Source organism: Rissa tridactyla, chromosome 1 (genome assembly GCF_028500815.1).
Source record: "Rissa tridactyla isolate bRisTri1 chromosome 1, bRisTri1.patW.cur.20221130, whole genome shotgun sequence".
In the NCBI taxonomy this organism is placed as follows: Eukaryota; Metazoa; Chordata; class Aves; order Charadriiformes; family Laridae; genus Rissa; species Rissa tridactyla.
The window spans coordinates 166626056-166647868 of NC_071466.1; the positions used below are offsets into that span (position 1 = coordinate 166626056).

The following is a 21813-nucleotide window of genomic DNA, read 5'->3' on the forward strand; positions in this document are numbered from 1 at the left end:
TTTGTTGCTGGCTTTGGATTCCGCCCTTTCCCACTTAAGTTACCTTCTTTATGTCCCTTCAAAGCTGAGTGTTTTGTTCCCAGTGAAAGTTCTTAGGCCTAATCTGTTTAAAATTATTCTAAGATTCAATACACATAATGTAGAATATATATTTGAAGGGGTGATGTATGTATACAGGCATAACATTTTTTGTGCTCGGTGGGCCATGTGTTCAGGAAAGAATGGATTTGTAGGAAAACATTTGCACTTCAGTCAAAACAGCCATCCATTATTTGGGGCATTTCTGTTGCAAGATAGAGAACCCCTGAGGGATGTAGCCTCACCTGTACTGTAGCTAAGTTAATGCTAAGCTGCCCATTTTTGCATTTTTCATTTTTTGTTTTACTTGCTTTTTACAGCCAAAAAAACAATGTGGGAACGTCTGACAGCTCCTGAAGATGTGTTTAGTAAATTGCAACGGGAAAACATGGCAATTATTGAGAGTTATGGGGCGGCTCTCATGGAGGTGGTCTGTCGTGATGCTTGTGATGGTCATGAGATAGGCCGGGTAAATAAATCTATTCCTTTGCAATTGCTGTTCAATTTGTTTTAAAGAACATTTTACTACTGTAAAATTTCATGAGGTAGAACTAGAACATTTTTTGTAGATCCTTAATCTCTTTCACGTTTCTGTCCTCCCACTCATCCTTCAAGCTGTTGAAAGTAGGGGCATACGTGCATATTAATTTTTTTCTCAAAAAAGCTACGTGTCCTATTCTTTAAAAATAATGATAGCAAGCAGCGCTGTAAAAGATTGCACGTATGAACTGCTGTGGCATTTATTTGTTATTATTTTAAAGTCATGGACATACCAGTTTATTTTCCCACTTTGGGAAGGTTTGTTGACCTCAGGAAGAAATATTTGCTGATATTAACGTCAGTGGACAGGAATCTAGTCAGAATGCAAACTAGTTTTAAGTAGCAATAGTGCTTGTAGCAATACTTCATTAAAATATTTTTACATAGTTATTGTTTAGCAATATTTTGTTAAAGAATGTTAGAGAAAAGGTAATTGGCTCATACTATACTAAAACATGAAGAAATCTGAAAATATTTTCCACATAAAGGATTGCAATTGTAGTGAGAAATGCATTCTGCTTTTACGAAGCTGTTAGAAGGAACTGCTTAGCATTTCATATTTCTAGGTATTTGTTAGAAATCTTATTGATCTCATAGATTTAATTCTGTTTTGATTCTTCTTTTTTGATGTTTTTTCTTCCCCTTTTGCAGATGCTGGCATTGGCTTTGCTTGATCGTATTGTTTCAGTAGACAAGCAGCAGCAGTGGCTGTTGTATCTCTCCAATAGTGGCTACCTGAAGGTGCTTGTGGATAGCCTAGCAGACGATGATCTGACTCTTCAGAGCTTGCTCACACCTCAGCCCCCTTTACTTAAAGCGCTGTACACCTATGAGTCCAAAATGGTAATAGTATTTCAGAAACAATTTTGTCATGTGGTGCCTTTTTTTTTTTTGAATAAAAGTTGTTTGGCTATACTTCACATGGATTGTACTCAAGAGATATTTTACTAAAATAATAATATTTGAAATGATGTTAAAATCAGGAGAGAAAATAGTCATAATAAGTCTCATTGTGCATCTCCGGTACTTACCCTTCTCTGCTCTTCTCTAGGCGTTCCTCACTAGAGTAGCTAAAAGTCAGCAAGGGGCATTGGAGCTGTTGCGGTCTGGAGTGATTGTGAGGCTGGCACAGTGTCAAGTGTACGATATGCGACCCGAAACAGCCCATCAGGGGTAAGTGTTGGTTCCCTGGCTGATTTTGAAATTGTAATATAGTCTTGGAAGCATACGATATCTTTTTATAGCCACAAGTCTTTTGAGTAAGTGTTTGTGGCTATATTTTGTGTGTGTGTTTCTTTAACCTATCAGTTCAGTTTAAAGCTACCTTTTATTGAGATAAAAATTCCAAATAAGTGGGTGGGAAGTTGTACTTCAATGTCCGTTTACTTAGACTATGTAAGATCTTATTTGTTTGAGACCTTAGATAGGAATTGTCTAATTATTGTTATAATATCATTTAGACGGTAACGTTTGAAAAACAGCCTACGCTGTAAACTTATTTTGGGGGCTTTGCAGTTGGTGAACAACAAGTGCAGAATTTGTCCTCCCCCATAAAGCACTAATGAGTAATGAAGTAAATGTTATTTCGGAAATATTTTATGATGTGTTTAAAAAATAAAAAAAAAAATTTCACAGTTATATATTGCTTGACAAGTTTCTTGATGTGTTGCCATGATCTTAGTCATTGTGAGATGACTGAGAGATCTCAGAGAATGAAACTGAATATTTACGGGAAATCACGTTCGTCAATTTCAAACCTCAGTCCTTTCTTTAAATTTAAATTTCTTAGTGACACACTGGGGGTTCAAACACTTCAGAAAAAATGTAAGACTTAGACAAGTACTCTGTTAAAAAGTGCCAATGAGATACATAAGATCGTATGAAACATACAGGGCATTTGTTAGAGGACTCTATTTATCAGTTGCTTTAGAATTAAGCACACCTCTTCCTAAAATATTTGAGAATATTTAGTTTTATATATAAGTAAAGAAAACATGTCATATTTCTACATCAAAGTAATCTGATGTAATGTAGTATAGTAAAAAGAAGTAATTTTCTCTGCTTAGAGAAAATGTCTGGCAGCAGCTTTCTAGGTAAATTGCAGCAGCTTTTCATCATAAATTTGTTGCTTTTCCAATATAAACTCAGTTCAAGTACAGACCTATTATTGAAATGTGAATGTTTGCGGGTTCTTGAGGATGATTGTAGGCTGAGCCTCTGCCTTGCTGGTGGGCTTCACTTTTCTTGCACTGTTTATTTTTTTCTTCTTTTTTTCTTTCTTGTTTTTAAACCTCTAAGAATGTATGGAATGAGAGATCCCCCAGTCTTCATTCCTGCTCCAGTGGAACGTTATCGTCAGATTCTTCTTCCAGCTCTTCAACTGTGCCAAGTGATCCTCACATCCAGCATGGCACAACACCTGCAAGCAGCAGGACAGGCAAGTTCCAAAAGATGCTGGAATATCACTGTTACTGCTCATTCAAAGAAATGATGTGTCCTTTTGCTCTGAAAGTAAGCTTTTTCTAAAAATCCCATCCTCACTGGTACAGGAGATCACTTTAAAATTCTCCAAAAGTAAAAGCCATTGCTTCCTCTCTGCTCACTGCTAAATTTTGAGTGGTTCATATTTTCCCTTTTCTTCTTGTGGTACAGGTTTTGCAGTTTCTGATTTCCCATTCAGATACTATCCAGGCAATCCTGAGGTGTCAAGACGTTAGCGTTGGATCTCTCCAGGAGCTGGCCTCCCTGACAGGAATAATCAGCAAGGCAGCTTTGCCTGGTAGGAACTACACTTTTGAAGTGTCTTAGCCCCGTCTACATGAATCTCAGGCTTTGATTTCTTTATAGAAATAATAAGATGTATAAGGGAATGTCAACTACAACAGTAGTAGGTGAACAACAGTAGGTGAACAACACCTGCTCTAGGTGACCCTGCTCTGGCAGGGGGGTTGGACTAGATGATCTCCAGAGGTCCCATACAACCCCTACCATTCTGTGATACAGAACTTTCTTGACATGTAGAGCTCTGGGAAAAGTAAATAAATGATAAATAATTGTTCTTGATGTAAGTGTGGTGGACTTGCAGTGGACACAGTGCCGTTATCAATATACATTTGACTTACCATTTTGATTATGCTGCCTGACAGTAAGTGCTTTTTGTCTTTGAGATGACTTGCAAATAGTACTATTCAAAATGCACATGGTATCCTCAAAAAGAATTTTCATTCAACATATTCTATGACTGAGGAAACAAAGACAGAAAATTGCTTGTATACTTGTATCTTTGTTAGTGTCTTCTCCGTTTTTTTTTTTATTTTAAAAAGAAAGCTTAAAGAGAGAAATGCTGTGAATTGGCACACTGACAATTCTCTTAGGTGACTTATCTTCACAGAGGACTAATAATTACTGTGATGGAAACAGGGATTTCTTCTGCATGCTAGAAGACCTGCTTACCCTTTGAAAATAACTTCTGTTTTGATTTAATGGCTTTCTTTGTTCAAAAGAGATGTCTGACTACAACAGAAAGGAGCGCAGAGCTGTAGGTTGAGCCCAAATGTGTCTTTGCTTACAGTATACTGAGCTTTGCACAACAGCTGCAATTTTCTTGCTAACCTCCCTTCCTCCCCCTGCCTTTTAATTACTTAGTAGAACAGTAAGCTGTGTGCTCTTATGCATCTCCTAGTAGCTGCATTAATATCTGAATGTTTTCCTCAAACAATGTGCGAAACGTAAGTCGTATGTTTGGCTGAAATTTTTCTGATCAGTGCTGGTATCTAAACGTATATACTGCATACATCTGTTTTCTTTTGGAAAAAAACCAACAACCCAAACAATTAATTTAATGGTTGTATCTTTTATCAGGTGTGCTAAGTGAGCTGGACTTGGATGTTAATGAAGGGACGCAGATGGAGCTACAAGGACATATAGGCCGATTTCAGGTAATAAAGTTGTATATTCAAGTTTCTTCCTGTTTTTTTTTACTCTGACTAGCAGCAGTTATGAAAGGGATGTTTTCCACCCTTAAAGAGAATGTGTGGTGGTTTGAGGTGTTTCTTTTTGGGGGTGGTGGTTTCTGTGGTGTGTGGTTTTTTGGTGCTTTGATTTTTTTGGCATGTTTTTTTTTTTTTTCCTCCTCCCTGGCCAAGTAAAAAAGATAACACTGGGCAACATAAGAGTTGTATCAGGGACTTCGTTTCCCTCCCTGGTTTAGGGTTTACCTTCTGTGGAGGAGAAGAAGAATTTGAGGTCAACGCCAAAGCATATGAAGTAATGCAGAAATACTCTGTTACCACTTTTGCCACAAGCATGTCTCCAGCTCAACAATTTGGAGTATCAACATACTAGTGTTTTATTTCTTTCCTCCCCTTTTAAAAATAACCCTGACGTAGAAACCAGAATGAAAGTCAAGGTAGAGTAAGCCTTGCTCAAAAGCTATCATTGCAGCCCTTTTTACAGCTCAGCATTCAGCATCCAGCAATGTTTTCAAAGCTTTATGGTTCATGCGAGCAAAGACTTTCACAAAGAAACATTTTATTGAAAACTATCTGTAGGAACGGCTGCTCTATCAAATACTTCTGATTGAAAGAGAAGGATGTGTTCACCAGACACTTTGATAGTAACTATTAGGCTGACCAGCCTGAAGCAAAGTAGCAAGCTATAAATGATTGCTGCAATGCTGGGGTACTTGGGAGTCTGCTGCATCGTGTCATCAAGAAATTCCCGTGGGAAAGCACGAAGATTTTATTTTTTTGTTATAAGGAGTTTTAATTTGCTAATTTGAAAAATGAGCTGTTCTGAATAAAACTGTGTGAATCAGTCATCTGTTATTGTAACTTTTCTCTCTAGTTTGTCCTCTTATTTTCATCAAGGATAAAAGGATTTAAGTGTTTACTCTTCCCCAAAAGTAATTACCAAAAAAATCTTTGATACCTGTTTTTGCTGTTCCACACAAAACTGACTTACAGTCTGAGGCACTTTGGCGATCTTAACAGCCACATGTAAAGTAAAACCAAATGTATTGATTGTTACTTCCTTTTATGAAACTATTGAATTGGTTTTTGCACTCTACTTCTGTGGAGCTTAATATCTTCATATCCAGATTTTGTTAGTTTGTCTATATAGGTAAAGGTGTTTTAAGTGGGAGTGGGGAAACCTCAGCTGTCATTGATGCCCGCCAGTATAATAAATAGTCTGGAAGAGAGTCTGAAAGTGCACAAAGTTGTGCACTTTCGAATGGCCTTCATTTCTGAAGGAACTGTTTTAGGGTACCGTTGTTTTTCTTAAGTTAATTAAGAGTGAGTTTAAACATCGTGTTTTAAAAAACTTAAATTTTGTTTACGAAGTGCTAAAAGTTTTATTTGCATTGCTCTCTTGCTGTTGTGTTTTAAGGGATATGTATCACTTAAGTGAAAAGAATTATGCACTCAATTTGTTGCGATATTAATTAAAATGTTAATTTCTTCTGGCAGCGCCAGTGCTTAGGACTTCTAAGTCGGTTTGGTGGCTCAGACAGACTACGTCAGTTTAAACTGCAAGATGATAACGCAGAGGGAGACAGAGTGAACAAGAGGGATGAAATTGAGTTGGCCATGCAACAGGTAAGGACACAGGAAGCTGCTAGAACCTTCACTCTCAAATTGTGACATCTTACCTGCTGTGCAGATCTGTTTAGTTGTCATATTTTCATATGCTAGTGGCAATGCTCTATGCTGTTTTTTGTTTGGTGTAGGATCTCACATTTTATTTCTATTTAAAGTAAACCTTGAAACTTTGGTTACTTAAACTTGCATTAGCCACCATTACTGTGTTGGGTACAGACTCTGTGAGCTTTGAAGCCTTAAATTGATCAGAAATTTTCAAAGTGAAGGCTGGGAATAGAGGGCAATGGTTAACACTTAAATTAGAGCCAAAGGGGACTTAAAATTGACCAGAAATTTTAACTAGCAGGTTTGGGAAAGAGGCAAGGGTGCAAGTCCTAGACTTGAAATAGAAGAGAGACTGTAACTGATCAGAATAAGAGAACCATCACGTTCTGGTGAGAAGAGAGAGAAATCAAAACATGTTGTTTATTGACATTTATCCATTCAAAATTTAATGCTCCAAAGCCTGTAGATATTGTAACTGACAAGCTGTCTTTTTTTTTTTTTTTTTTGGCAGATCTGTGCAAATGTGATGGAATACTGTGAGTCACTTATGTTGCAAAGCGCCCCCAGTTTTCAGCACGCTGTTTGTCTGTTTACTCCTAGCCTGTCAGAATCAACCAACCGAGATGGGACTCGTCAGGGTGAGATTTTTTGGCTTGCTGTTTTATGAGACTGAATGGTGTGACATTTGGGATAGTAGAAAAAAATGAACCAGACTGATACACTTTTATTCACATACACTTTAAGTCACTTTATGCCAGTATTGTAGCTGCCCATTTTCTAATTCTGGAACACGTGCTTGCACAGCCTTGCACTAAACCAAATCAGGAAACTAATCCAAGTTAAAACAAACATGACCAAAAAATCCTTTTGAATTCACTTCCTGTGGCAGCCTCAGAAACACATATATCAGTAAAACAATGTGTATGTAAATAAATAGCACAAGGCAGGCGAAGGTGAGGCTTTATTTTATCTTCAGCATCTGTGCTGGCTTACATTCTGTGAAACTAGGATGTCATTTATGACATGTAAGATGTGTTTTGATGCTGACTGGACCTCTTCATTAGGCCACATGGCAAGAGTTTACAGTGTGCTATTATGCGGCTGAGTGGTTAAGATATTTAAATAAGTCTTCTGGTCTAGTTACATTTCACATATTACACTCAGTACTGTACTATGCTGACTGCTTTCTAGTACTGCAGCCACAGAACTTTTTGCCTAGACTTTCATTTCTATTACCTCTGACACAGAAGTATAAAATATAAAGTTGCCAGTGCTTTCATGTCTTTCACTACTTTATTGACAGAGACCATATCTTACTGATTTCTTGATTTTTTTTTTTTGATTTTTTTTTTTTAAATTTATTATAACTTGTTCATCATCTCTTCTAGATACACAAGCACCGGTGGTCCCATACTGGCACTTGCCTGGCTTGGGCATTATCGTCTACCTGCTGAAACAGAGCACTAGTGATTTCTTCAGTTACTATGATAGCCATCGTCAGAGCGTTAACAAACTGCAAAATGTGGAGCAACTCCCACCAGATGAAATAAAAGAGGTGATAGTTCTTCTGACTCTGTAGTCTCTGTATTGTTTGTAACTTAGGCATAGCTATTAACAGAGACTCCATAGTATCTTAGAGAAGTAAATAGTTACAGTTCTTGTCCCTGTTCCTTTCTACTGTTGATGGAAGGGGTCCATAGAATGAGTGGCTAAAATTTCGGGAAAATATTTGGCTTAACTTCGTAAAAGTTAGAATTTTCTGGGGATACATTTAATTTCTCCATTTTTTTTTTGGTCAGCAAGGTTATGCAAATTCAAAATAGAAAGCACAGTTTCAAAGAGATAGTATTTGACAAGGAAGTTCTAAATATTGATAACTAATTTCATTTGCTTATTTCTTTTGATGCCCTGTGATTTGCTATAATCTTCTTGGTTTTCCTCCTTTTATCACAGCTGTGTCAGTCCGTTATGCCAGCTGGGGTTGACAAAATCTCCACTTCCCAAAAATACCTTTTGGCAAGGCGACGCCTGGTGAAGCTAATAAACAACCGAGCCAAGCTGCTTTCCCTCTGTTCTTGTATCCTTCTAAAATGGAAATTACCCTCAAGGTGATGCTCCAGGAAAGTGGAGAAATAGGAACAGGTTCTTTTTACCTAGGTTTCTGACCAGTTTGAACAACACTTCTTGCAAAAAGGAAATATGAAAATTAAATTAGTAAGAGGGTATTGTTCTGATATTGTCAGAATGTGAATATTTTCAAGTAATTCCCATCGTGCAGACCCTGCTAAGACTTTCTGCAACATTATAATGGAGGAGTTATTACAGCCCAGCTCTTCAACGCAGTATCCAGACCCACTAAACATTCACATATGTACCAGTGTGGTGGAAGAAATATTTTGAAAAATAATTTTGAGGTGCCTATCAGAGAAACTGGAGTTCCCAGTCTTATAATCAATCTTGCATAAACCTAGTCTCATAAACACCAGTAATTCTATGGAAATATCTAGTCGCACACAAAATAATTGTCTGTAGTGGATCAGAATTTTCCTCTGAAACCCACTTTGGGAAAGATGTGCTCTTGCAGACTTACCTGTTGTAATTTAAGGTGGTACTGCCATCCACGGCTTTATAACCTCGGCTTTAATTCACTGTCTCTGCAACTGAGCTATCATTACAAGTCGCGTGAGCGCTCGTACTCTGCTCTGGTGCAGTGTGTTGGTTTAAAGCCTCTCCAGGGTGAGTAGCCAGCACTGCACTGAAGCAGGTAAGGAGAGTGCAAGCGATCCATTACCAGCCCATAGCAGTGGGGGGTGAGAAGCTTCTGCTGGAGGAGGTGGCAGATGGTTGAGCTAACATCTTCAGCTGCTTCAAAGTGTGTAAATATGCTCATGTAGTAAATGTACAATCCAAAGACAACAAAATTAGACTCCTTCACTTACATGTGTCTACAGATATTATAGAAACGTGTCTCTTCATTCTTTGGCGTCATCTGGAACACTATCTACTGCATTGCACACCTGCTGACTCCCAAGACCCGCTGCTGTCCTCCAGGTCGTCATTTAAGAAAGGAAGGCTGCAAGGTAAAATTTCTCAAACATCAAAGTGCCTTTGAATAACTTCTGATGGTTAACTTTAAAATTGATTTGCTGCTGTTAATATTTTGCCAGTTATATTTAATAAAAGAGGTTTTATTTGGATTTGGACACACCTTTGGATTTTCCTCTGGAGAACTGGCAATACAAGTATTGTTGAGTCATAGACTTTTGGCTTTTTTTTCTATTACACATAACCTCCAAAGAAAAGTAAAATGAACTAATTTTATATTAGCTATATAAAACTTATATTAAAATATTTTCACATATAATAATTACAGGAGATCTTGAGTTGGAAGGGACCCATAAGGATCACTGAGTCCAACTCCCTGGTCCTTGCAGGACTGCCTAACACTAAACCAAGCATCAGCACACTCCTTGCTGTCCTCAGGCTCAGGGGCTCTGGGCTACAGCTGCCAGTTTGTACTGGGATGGGGCCCCGTCTGTACTGGGAGGGGGCCAAGGGGATGCAGTTTGTACTGGGACGCAGGCCAGTCTGTACTGAGGTGAGGCCAGGGAATCCAGTTTGTACCGGGACAGGGCTCAGTTTGTACTGAGAGAAGGCCAAAAGATACAGTTTATACTGGGAGGGAGCAGGGGGATCCAGTTTGTACTGGGAGATGGCCCAGTGGGTACTGGGCCTAAGTAATTTAATGATCTAAGATGAAATTAGGAACTAAAATGAAGACTGGTGATTTTGAATGTATTTTCAGAATTGTAGGCACCATTGATTCACCAGAAGATTTTAAGTTTGTTTGAATTTTGGTTTTAAAAAAGAACCCAACACATTAGAAATGGAAGGAAGTCAGAAAGGGAGAAGTGATCTGGGGAGGAGCTTTTTGCTTAAAGTGCTATGTTATTTATGGCTCTTACTTTAATGATTTGGAGAAAATATGTTAAGTCAAAAAATTAGTGTCATTTCTAATGCACGAGTTTATTGACCAATTTGAAACACTGCTTTTTATACTCATTTTATAACTTGATGTGGAGAAGATAGTGTTGAGCAGCCAACGTAATTTTAGTGTCTCATTTTCTATCACCAGATTCCTTTGGTTCCGACCCCAACTTGGATTTCAGTATTGGACTGAATCGAGTGAGCCAGCATGATATAGAACAGGTGAGATCTCACAGTCTCCTGAAAAATACGGAACACGCTTGATTACCAAACAGCTATTGAGAGCAGTCTGACTGTAGTTTTCCCACCTCTAAACAACCTGTGGGTAATACCAACAGGATGGAACTTAATTTCGGATTAATGAAACGTTGCAACATTTTTTTAAAAGCATTATGAAGCAGGTAGCAGTTGTGCTGCTGCACGCATATTTTCAAGTCTTAATATACAGAGTTAAATGAAAAATGAGGTAGACTTAAAAAATAAAAAATCATTCTTTTTCTTTTGTAAATCAGTCAAACGGTATGTATTTTTAATAATAGCTTTCTGAAAACATCACTTATCCTTGAAAGACTTGTGGTATCAGGATTCCCGATTTTCTGTGATCCTGTAGCTGTTTGCTAGAGGTCAGTTGGAGCCAGGCTGTGGAGAAATGAGATAGAAAAGGATAACAGAAACTGAGGAGACCATAAAATGTGAATACTAGCAAAGAAGTGATTTCTGCTTATATAGTGATTTAATTGTTTGTGTACATTTGTTGCAGAGGTGGCAGAAAAAAAAAAATTACATTTATTAACAAATCCCACTGACGTTTCATTTATGGGCAGAAAAACCCCCCTGTGCTTAAAAACCACTTTTATAAGATCTAGAATTATAAGAATGGTTGTGTGTGTGTTTTTTGTGATGAGGCATCTGTCTTCTATTTCATTTGTTCAACCGTAAAATATACAGTAACATCTTCCTAAAATACTTAGAATGTAATTATTTCTTTCAGGGGTTGTTTACATATGTATTAATGAAAAAATGTTGTCTATGCACATGGACTCTTAACTTGTGAACAGTCCTTAAAGGACCAGGAAAACTTTAATTGGAAGAAGTGTTTGTATGACTAAACTGAAGAAGCTGATAAGACCGTTTAGTTCCTAAAACAGGAATTTGATTCCTAAAACTTGGAGAGGTTATAAAGTGGTAATATTTGGATAATCTGTAAATGCTCTGAGTCACCCAAAAACTTCTATAGAAAGGCTATCCGTTATATAATTTAGAGAAAAACATAAGGGAAGAATGCAAATAGTACTTATTTAGGGGAGTCAGAAAAAACATACTTTTGAAAGTGGTTTAGAGAATAAATCATGGTAAAGGGTTGACAGGTAGTTGATGATAGGTAAGCAGACGTTCCAGAAAGAGACAATTTTGTATTGATGACTCCAACAAATCTCTGTTTCTCAGCTTCAGACTGAAGCCACAAACAGTTTTGGTGAATCTCTGCAGAAGAAGCTTCTGGACATTGAAGGGTTATATTCTAAGGTTCGGTCACGATACACCTTTATTCAAGCTCTTGTCAGACGCATCCGTGGTCTCCTAAGGATATCAAGGACCTAAAAGACTCTGATACGCGTTGCTTGCCCCTTGAAGCGATGTACTACAGGGCAGGTCTTCTGGATCATTGGATTTTATACATCATACATTTTCTAAATAACGTCAAAAATATTTTGTTACTTTTTTGTTTTCTTACCCCTGTGGATCAGTTTTGTGTATTCTTTCCTACTGCTCCCAACTTGACACAAAAAATAAAGGATTGTTTTTAACTGAGTTATGATTAACGTAAAATTTCAAGCAAGAAAGAATTCCAGTGGGAGGACATAAAGGAAACTAAGGAAGTTCTGCAGCTGTGATGGTATTACATTTATGGATGCTTTCAGAGAAAACTACATCATCTGTGTCTATTTATGCTGTTCTTGCTTCGCGCACAAGTTTAATGAAAACAGGGGCTTCAAGTTTTCGCACTTGCAGACTGTGCTCCCTCTGGTGTGGATTCTGTAGGAAAGGTGATGATTCTGCTCTGGGAAGCGCTTGTTTCTGCTCCCTCTTCTCCAGCCTATAGAAGCACAAGCTGCTTCTCTTCGGCCAAGTCTAGATAAGGAGAAAAAAAATATGGGGAAAGTCATGGAAGGTTGACTGCCCTAGGTTCGGTTCTTATGGCTTGGGGCAGTAAAGTCTTCTGTGCTGCTCTTGCTGGAAGAGGAGTATAAAGCAGTATAAAACACAGGAGGAGGAAGCCAACGTGCCTGAGGGCTAGGTGTTTCTGGAGTTACTCTTATCTCCTTGTCTCTTAAAAAACATATACCACCAAAAAAACCCCAGACAATACCGTAACCCCTCATTATGGCCATGAGCTCTGGTGCGTTTCTCTTTTATTACAGTCTGATCTTAAAGCCCCACGTCTGCCTTGTAAATTCTGTCTCCCCTGAGATTTTTTGCAATTTCGTACTTATTCACCTGCACAAGCCAGTTATGTGAATTACATCATCTGTTGCGCAGGGGTGATGACAGCCCAGCTGTCAGACGGCGGTTATTAGCGATAGGTGTTAATGGTTTTCGCAGTTGGGACCCTGTTGGCTCTCGCCAGGCTGCCGCCTGTTCCTCCGCCACCTCAGTGAGAGCCAGGAAGCGACGCTGAACACCAGGCGGTCACCTCGGCCTTCTGCCGCCGCACGGGCATTCACCGCGCCTTAGGAAACCACCGCTCGGCTGACGGGCGGCGGCGGCGCGAGAGGCGGTGACGTGTTTCCGCCGTGACGTCACCCGCTGACGCTCCGTGCCCTGCCCCGCCCCGCCCCTCCCTCCCCTCAGCCTCGCGCTTCCGCCGCCGCAGATTCGTCACGTTTTCGCGCCGGCTCGTTTTTTTATGATTTTTTTTTTTTTTAATTTAACTCATTCCCTCCGTTTCTCCTCGCCCGCCCGGGTGTATCCGCGCAGGGAGGGCGAGGGAACCCCCTCCCCCCCCCCGCTCAGCCCTTCCCTTCGCCTCGCGTGTCGAAACGGCGGATGCCGCTGAGGGAGCGGGGGCGGGGAGGGAGGGAGGAAGCGCCTCCTTTACTCTCCGCTTTCGACGTGGAGCCTCGGCGGCGGCAGGGCCGGCGCAGCGGGGCGGGGCGGGACGGGAGCGGGTGCCCGCGGCGCGGCGTGGCGTAGAGGCTCGACATGGGTGAGGAGCGGGCGGCAGAGCCGGGAGAGGCGGCCGGGGCTGGCGGGAGGCGGCTACGGGCCCCGGCGCCAGGGGCTGCCGCCCCCGGCGGCCTGTGGAGACGTGAGGGGGAAGGCGGCAGCGGGGGGACCCGCGGGGCGGGCGGCCGGGCCGGATCGGTGTGCAACGAGGCAGGGTGAGGGGAGAGGGTCGCCTCCCGCCGGCGGCGGGGCGCTGAGCGCCGGGCCGGGCCTGGTGCGGTTGCAGGAGGGAGCGGTTGGTGCCCGCCTACCTTCAGCCGGGGCTCGAAAGGCGGAGCGGGCCCGGCCGGCCCGGTGCCCGGCGGCGGTGCGGGCCGCCTGGGGGGGTTGCGGGTGCGGCGGTTGAAGGCAGCGTTTCCAGCGGCTCGTTGTTCCTGTGCGATGGCGAATGGTGTGAGCAAGCGCGGCAGGAGCCTGCCTTTGGTCGGGGATCGTAATGGCTTTGTACTCCTGAGACTTGTCTAAATTAAGCTGTGATTCAGTTGTGTAATGGGTTGCTAATAAGGAATTAATTACGAAAAGAGGTTTTGTAGAATAGTAGGTAAAGCACAGGGAATAGAAAGAGACCCTGAATCTAGGGGTTAAGTGATTAACCTACGTCTGTCCTATTACAGGTGGTATTTGAGCACTTTTGGTGTGGGAAAAGCATACCATAATATAAAAAGAGGGGACGAGAGGTGTTTGGCCATAAGCAGAGTCCATAGACTCATCGAATGGTTTGGGTTGGAAGGGACCTTAAAGATCATCTAGTTCCAACCCCCCTGCCATGGGCAGGGACACCTTCCACCAGACCAGGCTGCTCAAAGCCCCATCCAGCCTGGCCTTGAACACTTCCAGGGATGGGGCATCCACAGCTTCTCTGGGCAACATGAGTTACTGAAATACCTTTTGCAGCTCGGTTCTGTTAAGGTTATTTGCTTATCTCACAGTAAACAGTGCCTCGCGAAGCACTATGCAAACTGGCAACAGATGGTCCCTTACACCTTCTCTTTGTTTTCCAGGTCTGTAGTGTGCAGGGCTTCTGGGGTGGGATGGGCTTAGAAGAAGTAAAGCAACCTGTTATCAGTTTGAATTCCTTATACTTAAAGAAAAAAGAAGTGGATGGTCCTTTGGGAGACCATAAACATCAGAAAGAATTCTTTAATGCTTCAGTGTATGCTTGTATAGTCTCTTGCATTGAAAAGATAGAGTCGGATACAAACGAAAAAGAAGTTGTCTAAGATTTTTGGCAAATGAGAGAAAAGGGAAAAAAAATCCTAACCACAAGGAGGAAGCTTGAGGCTGCTGCTGCAACGTGATTTTGCTTGGTTAAGATACCATAAAATAGCAGCATAAAACCAGGAAAACATGATGTGGTTCAGCACACAGGTGTCTGGTTGACAATTGGCGAAAAGAAACATATTGCTGCTCAGTAAGAAATGAGGTCAGTCTGTCTGCCCTCTCCATGTCCTCCGTTATTGCTCGCTGACTCTGAAACGTCTTCCTGTTCTGCATTCCGTAGGGGGCTTTTTCTCCACCATCTTTTCCAGTTTGTTTGGAACACGAGAGATGAGGATTCTCATCCTGGGACTGGACGGAGCAGGAAAAACAACCATTCTCTACAGGCTACAAGTTGGAGAAGTTGTTACCACCATTCCGAGTAAGTGATCAGTCCCTTAGTGAAAACAGCTGATTTGCCTATAGCCCTAACACGTAAGCCTTGTCAGCTGAACTCATTACATACTGCCTTCATAAAAAAAAGGGCTTTACTTTGTGGGAGCCTTGCACTGTTGTATTTAAGAACTTTCTTGTGTAACAGTATTACAGTGTGCTGTAGAAATACTACATAAAGGAATATTTCTGTGCTGCCCTGCTGAATGTAAAAAGTATTTGACCTTAAGATTGTCACCATGATTTTGTAGGCTTTTCTTGATAGGTAAATGTTCAGGAAATGGTTAACTGTTGACTGTATAAGTGTTTTGTCTCCAAATATAGCTGTAATGTGTTCTAGAGATCATTATTATTGTACCAAAAAAATTTTACATAGGATGGTGTCAGTGAATCATACCTATTTAATGTCTTTTTTTTTGACAAGGTTCTTCAGTTTGTTGTACAAACACTTCTATTTAACACAGAGAAGAAGAAATTATAATGGTTTATGTAGAAAGTGTAACAAAACTCACTGTGAGATCTCATGGAAGGAGATGATGCTTATTTAAAAAAATGTAACAGATTTCACCAGTTGTCTCAGTACTCATGCAGCCATATCCACCTGTTACAAACACCCAGATGTGTGTGCCAAAGTGGTCTGGCTTGGATCGCTCTTTGTAACGTGAAGGGCACGAGACGCTTGGCTTTTGAGTCACCATCGTTGTCTCTTGGGTTCCTCCTGAATGGCCACGATAAACTGACTTTGGCCAGCAGTTTACTGTGCCATAATCCTTTTGCCCTCAGTTTTTGCTTATTTCAGCCTTCATAAATTTTAGGCAGTCTGCATCCATCATTCACTCCTGTGTCCTGTTTCTCTGGGCTGGCAGGAAACGAAATGACATGTGTGATGTCACCGTCTTCCAGGTACCACAGTGTCAAGTCTTCTGCTGAGAAGTTGGTTCTGCTGTGGTCTTGCAAGCGCGCAGATCTGGTGTTGACACAAAGGACACATTCCTCAGTGTTTTATTGCTGTCGGTCGTGTACTTGGTTATCAAAACAGGCCATTCCTTTAACCCTTGCTCTGTTTCTTTTGGTGATTTCAGGCACGCTTCTGTTAATTTTTAACAACCTTAGCATTTGTTACAAATCTCTACCATAAGTTTACAATATGGTTTTATCATTCAGAGAAAAAAATTACCGCATTATTATGAGCCGTAAATGCTTGCTGGGTGTAACTTCACAAAGGGCATGAACTTCATTATGTAGCTACTGAGAATTTTCAGGCCTGAAAATTTTAAACCAAGTGCTGTAATGTTCTTCAGAAAAATAAAGAAAAATCACCAACAGTGAAATTGTTTAACTTTGTTTCAGCCATTGGCTTCAATGTTGAGACAGTGACATACAAGAATCTGAAATTTCAAGTTTGGGACTTGGGAGGACAGACAAGCATAAGGTAATAGATCTCTTAAAATCAAAAGATATAATTAAATTTCTCTATGAAGTGCTAAGTTCTTGGAATTCTCATAGTTGGCACTTCTGAAAATCAGTTCTTACAAGTTTTAAAAACAGCCCATTGTCAGGAGAGCGCTTTCATCTGACAGAATTCGGTTAGTAAAACACTGGAAAGAAACAAGCACATGTTTTCACTTTATACAGTTTTGCTTTGAAAAACGAGTTTACTTGTGTAGTAGGCAATTGTGTAGTATTCTGAGAAAGAGGGAAGTAAGTACTGTAAACCCCCAAAGATATTCAAATGTTCTTATGCATACAAAGTTAGGAAGTTGAATTTAGGTATAGACAGTAATTTTTTTTTTTTTAGCGAGCTTTACAAGTTTTGTAGTGAGTCATTATATGCCTAATTGAAGTGATCTCTTCAATATCGCTGTATGATCTTTTTGTGATTCCATTTTGAATGGTAGGTAGTAAGGTGCAGCGCAATTACTAAGTAAGGTGCAGGTTCCTTCCCTTTTTAGTTTCAGTAAGATAATTCGGAAAAATGTGGTTTGTTTTGATCCCTCTTAATTACTTGCCCGTATGAATTAGTTATTTAAGGTCTCCCTGTTTATCCTTCTTTGGTGACTATAATGATTATTTTTGGCAGAACCTTGTGTGTTTAAACTTTCTTTGCTTCCCTGTCCCTCTGTTATGGACCTGGTGTCCTGCAGGCCGATTCCCAAATAAATCTGTCCCCAGCACTTCTGTCCTGTCCCTGTTCTGCTCTTTTTTTTTTTTTTTCTGCTATTGAGAGTATTTGTACTGTTTGTTCCTTTTTGTAGCCTCTTAAAGATATCTTCTACTTGCTTCCTGGGGCCTTTCACCCCAGAGACAGTTTTAACTTCCTCTGGCTAATCTGCTTTTCATTATCTGGCTAAAAAGCACTGCAAAAAAGTGCAAATTATATGACTGGAACTTATCTTTCTTCTGCAGGCCATATTGGCGGTGTTACTATTCAAATACAGATGCGGTCATTTACGTGGTGGACAGCTGTGACCGCGATCGAATTGGCACTTCAAAATCAGAGCTCGTTGCTATGCTAGAGGTAAGAAAACAAGATGATGATTGTATCAGTAGAACAGAAATTGAGAAATTAAGACCTTTTTTTGGAGCAAATGTGAAATTTCTGACTGAAGAGCACTAAATAGGATGCAGATGCTTTACAGTTCCGCAGTTTTCTGCAGCATTGTCTCTGCGGTAAGTTAGTTACATGTAGCCTTTTGGTCACATGAAAATTTATCTGTCGAGCTGCTCAGTACTTCAGTAGTGGCAAAATCAGGAGCTGAAGGATGAACAGTAATTAGTATCCTACTATGTTTTGAAGCTGAAGAACACATGTAGAACAGGGTAATACAATTAAGAAGATGAGTTGAGCAAAATGTCTTTTTTTTTTTTTTGTCCCAAAATTCCTGCAAGCTTTTCAATATGTCTTGTTAAATCCAAGTACCAGCTTGTTTCATAATGTAAAAGACATAACCTACCACGTTTGAAATTGTTCCCCTGTGGTGATATATTGGGAGCAACTGGAATTGAAAGTAAATACCATTCTTTCTAAAGCCTAAATATCAGCAAACTGAAAATTATGAGAGTTGCTGAAGTTTCTTTTCATTCTATGGGTTTACTGCTTAAATAAATTCAGTACAAGTCTCTGCAACAACTTGTACAATTTCCCTTTATTTTAGGAAGAAGAATTGAAGAAAGCCATTTTGGTGGTGTTTGCAAATAAGCAGGACATGGAACAGGCCATGACTCCCACAGAAATGGCAAATGCACTTGGCTTACCAGCTTTGAAGGACCGAAAGTGGCAGATATTCAAAACCTCTGCAACTAAAGGCACCGGGCTTGATGAAGCAATGGAATGGTGAGTAACACTCTAATTACGCTAGCTTCATTAGAAAAAGAGCTTTTAGCGTTTTGAAGACTGGATCTGTGGAAAGTCTGCCATAATAGACAAAGAGTCCATGTTAGAAGAAAGAGCAGCTTTCTCCTGAAAGCGTCACAACGGAATTGAAATGACTTTTCAGTAAACTGACTTGAACCTTTTTCCTAGGTTGGTGGAGGCGTTGAAGAGCAGGCAGTGATACACAGCTGACCACTGCAAAGACGTTTTGGCTCTATCCAACATCCCTCTTCTGCAGTCAAGTATTTCCAGGCCACAAATGCTTGTAAATAGGACAGATTTGAGTTCGAGTCCTGTAACGTGGATGCCTCTCTTGAATTGTTAAACTGAACCAAGTGAATGTCCGTGTACATTACGATATTCCACTTCTTTCTTTCTGTTTGAAGGATGTACTTATGTTAATTTGTATGAAAGTCTTACTGGCTGGCAAAGGTTTTTTTTGGTGTTGTCCCCCCCTCCGGTGGTGGTTTTAAGTTTGAGTGGCTACTATAGTTATGTAATTAAAACACTAATAAAATCTGGAACTGTCAGCTGTACTCATCGGTGTGTTGCTGGCTGGAGGCTGCTTGCTTACAGAAACAAGTCCAAGTGCTGCCGGTTTACAGCAGCCGCACAGCTGAACATTTAAAGAGGTTTCCTTAAGATGATGTTGTTTTACTTCAGAATCCTTCAGTGTAGATAGGCTGTCAGAAGGAGGTACGGCAGCAGAGCTAAATACTCTGCCTCGAGCTGTTAACAGAGCATTGGTTTTCTGAAAGGAAAATAAATGTCTTCAACAGCCACCTACCGCCCTGATGGTCCAGGGCTGTAATTTAAATTTAACTTCCACCTTCACGAGCTGCTGTTCCCATACTCTCAGCTGAGCCAGAAAGGACAATTAAGTTGCTCAGTCTAGCTGCAGAAACTGAAACATAAATCAAAGGCGAGAGGCAGATTGTTTTTTCTCCCCGGAGCTAGGATGTTCACAGGCATGAACAGACATAACCCATCTTTTAAAAATGAAGTAAAATTTAATATAAAAAATCATGGTTGTTGTCCACTCAACTGTACATGCTCTGGTAAAATATACAGGTTTGGAACAAAATGCAAAAGCTTTTATTTAAGATCCTAGATGAAAAAGAGGACATGAAAAAATACTAATAAATACAATTAAAATATGTAAATACTTTTTTTTTTAAACAGTAATTAGCTCTTTAGCTTGAAATTACTTTTTATAAATTAATCCTCTGGGAAGGAACAGCCTTTTCATTCCACCATTGCTAAATCTTTCAGTGCGTGACTTCGAGGTCTCTTGGCCTTGTAGCCAGGGCGCAGGAATTCTATTTTCCTCTTCCTGGTTTCCGCTTTATTCTTATGTCTCTTCAGCTTCCTCCTTGCAGCAATGTCGGGGTTTGCTACAGTCTAGTGAAACAACAATACATTTGTTTGTTTAGTTACAACTAACAACTGTCCCTATCGATATCAGGTACTTCCTAAGAAAGTGGTGACTGGTGAGACAACACCCAGGTTTTCTTATGCTCCTCAAAACCACTGGAATTCTGGCTGCTCTGCCCAGGTTTCCCACCCGCTCTTCAGGTCAGTGGGAAAGCACAGCATCCTCGCTGCCCAAGAACCTGCCCGAGAGGCTGATCTTAAACAGCTTCTTGTGAAGGTTCAGAAATGAAACAATGAAACCGTCCCAATTCTGGATGAAGTTCTACCTCACGCTCACCTTCCCGGTCAGGTCTGAAGCCTTTAGAGAAACCCTATTTCTTTCTCCCAGAAGAGAAGGCAGAATCTTACCTGCAAAGCCCTCTGCTTTTTCCTCATCGCTCTTTTCTGATTGGCCTGTTTCTGCACAGAAGAAAAGGCAAGCGAAAAAGCCTCCAGGCCAACTAACTTCTTGAGCAGTTCTATGATTTCTTGGGAAAGGTTCTTCAGTGTTGGATCTAATAAAACAAACAAAATTAGCTTGCTTAATCTTTTCAGCATATGGAATGAAAGCCACGAGCCTAATAAGGATTCCCCTTTCTATACTAAAGGGTGACCGTACCGATTTATCTCACCCAATGGACTGTAGAGACCAGAGCAAAGGTGCTTGTGAAATCTGCTGGTTCTTCACCAGCTTTCCCAGAGGACCACAACTGCCACTTCACACAGGCAAACAAACAAACAAACAAAATGCTTCTGAGAGGCAAAAGTTTTTTTCAGAAGGATGATGGCATCCCAGAGATTGTATAATGCCACCAGGGCTCTTCTTGAATGGGCTTTGTTGGAAATAGAGATGATTCCAGCCTTGTCAACATCTCTGTCCAGTAGGCACAGTAAGGGCTGGCTTAATGGTTAGAATCACTACTTAGTTATAATATATTAATTACAATCACTGAAAAAAGATATTGGGGGGTGAGGAGGGAAGGCTACAAAGGGAAATTAGGGCAAATGTTTCCTGCAATCTTCCAACAGATCCCTCTTCCAAGTGTTTGTACAGCCGCCAGAGAAGCTTGTGTAAGCCGCTTGTCTCCACAACCTCCTTCAGCGACAAGTTCCCTGGGTCTACACCCCCCCCCCATCACATGAAAAACCAGCTCTGCAGTTCTTCTGAAGCATCATTGGAAGGCCCCTGGTTCTTGTGCTGGCAGAAAAAGCAAAAATTGATCTTATCCACTCATGATACTGCCAATCTCTACCATATCTTTTCCAAGGCTCTTGCTTAGCTAAAAGAAAAAAAAAAAAAAAGTAGCTGAGGCAGCTGTTCCTTGCTGCACTCCTCCAAGTTTTTTCAGTTCCTTTGTGTCCTTTCTGAGATGTGGGGACCCAGTGCTGTGCACTGAATTTTCATGGCATATACAAGCGACAGATTTAGAGTAACAGACCTCTTTTTTGGTTTGTTGTCTATTCTTTTCCTGACCTTGGATTTTTGCTTGATGTAACACATTTTCATGAACTACCTAAACACCGGTGTCTTGCTTAAGTCTTAAGCCAAGAGTTCTGTCTTTCCTTCATCAGGCACTGGAGATCTTAAGAGCTTTTAAACAAACATGGATCTCCAAGGAGGAGCCAGTGGTGTTGCTCAGGTATCTGGCAGGACAGAGCGACCCAGCCTCATCCAGGAGGAAGGGAGAAGTCCTGCGCGTTCCTGTAGCAGGCGGCTCTCTTCCCCTGCCTGCACAGGTTGCTTTCTTTCATCACGGTGCACAGGTGGCACACGCTAAAGGTCATTTTCTCTATTTCAAAAGGGGGAACCTGGGGAAAACATCAAGCAACCACCAAAGCGGAGATTCCAACTTGTACAGTCCCTTGCTCTACAGTAACACGAGCTGACATAAAACACACCCT

At 40.8% G+C, this 21813-nt stretch overlaps 3 protein-coding genes and 1 long non-coding RNA gene across 6 annotated transcripts in view; 2 read left to right on the forward strand and 2 right to left on the reverse strand.

The window, feature by feature from the left end:
• Positions 1–12059, forward strand: part of NUP205 (nucleoporin 205) — a 55163-nt gene extending 43104 nt beyond the window's left edge. For both annotated transcript variants that reach the window (XM_054215135.1, XM_054215144.1), the window contains exons 31-43: positions 399–547; positions 1270–1461; positions 1670–1791; positions 2917–3055; positions 3271–3397; positions 4480–4556; positions 6087–6215; positions 6775–6901; positions 7652–7818; positions 8217–8340; positions 9215–9343; positions 10399–10472; positions 11697–12059. In XM_054215135.1, the coding sequence (XP_054071110.1) occupies positions 399–547; positions 1270–1461; positions 1670–1791; positions 2917–3055; positions 3271–3397; positions 4480–4556; positions 6087–6215; positions 6775–6901; positions 7652–7818; positions 8217–8340; positions 9215–9343; positions 10399–10472; positions 11697–11849 (1709 nt within the window). In that variant the 3' untranslated portion in view covers positions 11850–12059. The remainder of the gene's footprint in view (positions 1–398; positions 548–1269; positions 1462–1669; positions 1792–2916; positions 3056–3270; positions 3398–4479; positions 4557–6086; positions 6216–6774; positions 6902–7651; positions 7819–8216; positions 8341–9214; positions 9344–10398; positions 10473–11696) is intronic.
• On the reverse strand, positions 10271–11701 carry LOC128915160 (uncharacterized). Its single transcript, XR_008468544.1, has 2 exons — positions 11573–11701; positions 10271–10889 (listed from the first exon to the last, which is right to left on the reverse strand). It is a non-coding gene; the product is annotated as an uncharacterized LOC128915160 (long non-coding RNA).
• A 1041-nt stretch (positions 12060–13100) lies between the features above and the next one.
• Positions 13101–19028, forward strand: ARL1 (ADP ribosylation factor like GTPase 1). Of its 2 annotated transcripts, XM_054203814.1 has the most exons (6): positions 13152–13455; positions 14977–15114; positions 16476–16557; positions 17532–17643; positions 18281–18459; positions 18649–19028. In XM_054203814.1, the coding sequence occupies exons 1-6, from the start codon at positions 13452–13454 to the stop codon at positions 18677–18679; spliced, it is 546 nt and encodes a 181-aa protein (XP_054059789.1). In that variant the 5' UTR covers positions 13152–13451; the 3' UTR covers positions 18680–19028. The 2 variants fall into 2 exon arrangements, with proteins under 2 accessions (XP_054059800.1, XP_054059789.1); XM_054203825.1 differs by lacking the exons at positions 16476–16557; positions 17532–17643; positions 18281–18459; positions 18649–19028 and adding an exon at positions 15941–16469 and having other exon boundaries at positions 13101–13455.
• Positions 19029–19444: 416 nt separating this feature from the next.
• The window catches only part of UTP20 (UTP20 small subunit processome component), a 66005-nt gene continuing 63636 nt past the window's right edge, over positions 19445–21813 (reverse strand). Inside the window, exons 61-62 of the mRNA XM_054203800.1 lie at positions 20281–20426; positions 19445–19899 (exon numbers count right to left, since the gene is read on the reverse strand). Of these exons, the coding sequence (XP_054059775.1) occupies positions 19744–19899; positions 20281–20426 (302 nt within the window). The 3' untranslated portion in view covers positions 19445–19743. The remainder of the gene's footprint in view (positions 19900–20280; positions 20427–21813) is intronic.

Excerpts from the sequence above, each read along its gene's own strand:
- ARL1 (XM_054203814.1), top strand. Across the intron at positions 17,644-18,280 it reads AGCTCGTTGCTATGCTAGAG|GAAGAAGAATTGAAGAAAGC; the intron begins GTAAGAAAACAA and ends CCTTTATTTTAG. Across the intron at positions 18,460-18,648 it reads CTTGATGAAGCAATGGAATG|GTTGGTGGAGGCGTTGAAGA; the intron begins GTGAGTAACACT and ends CCTTTTTCCTAG.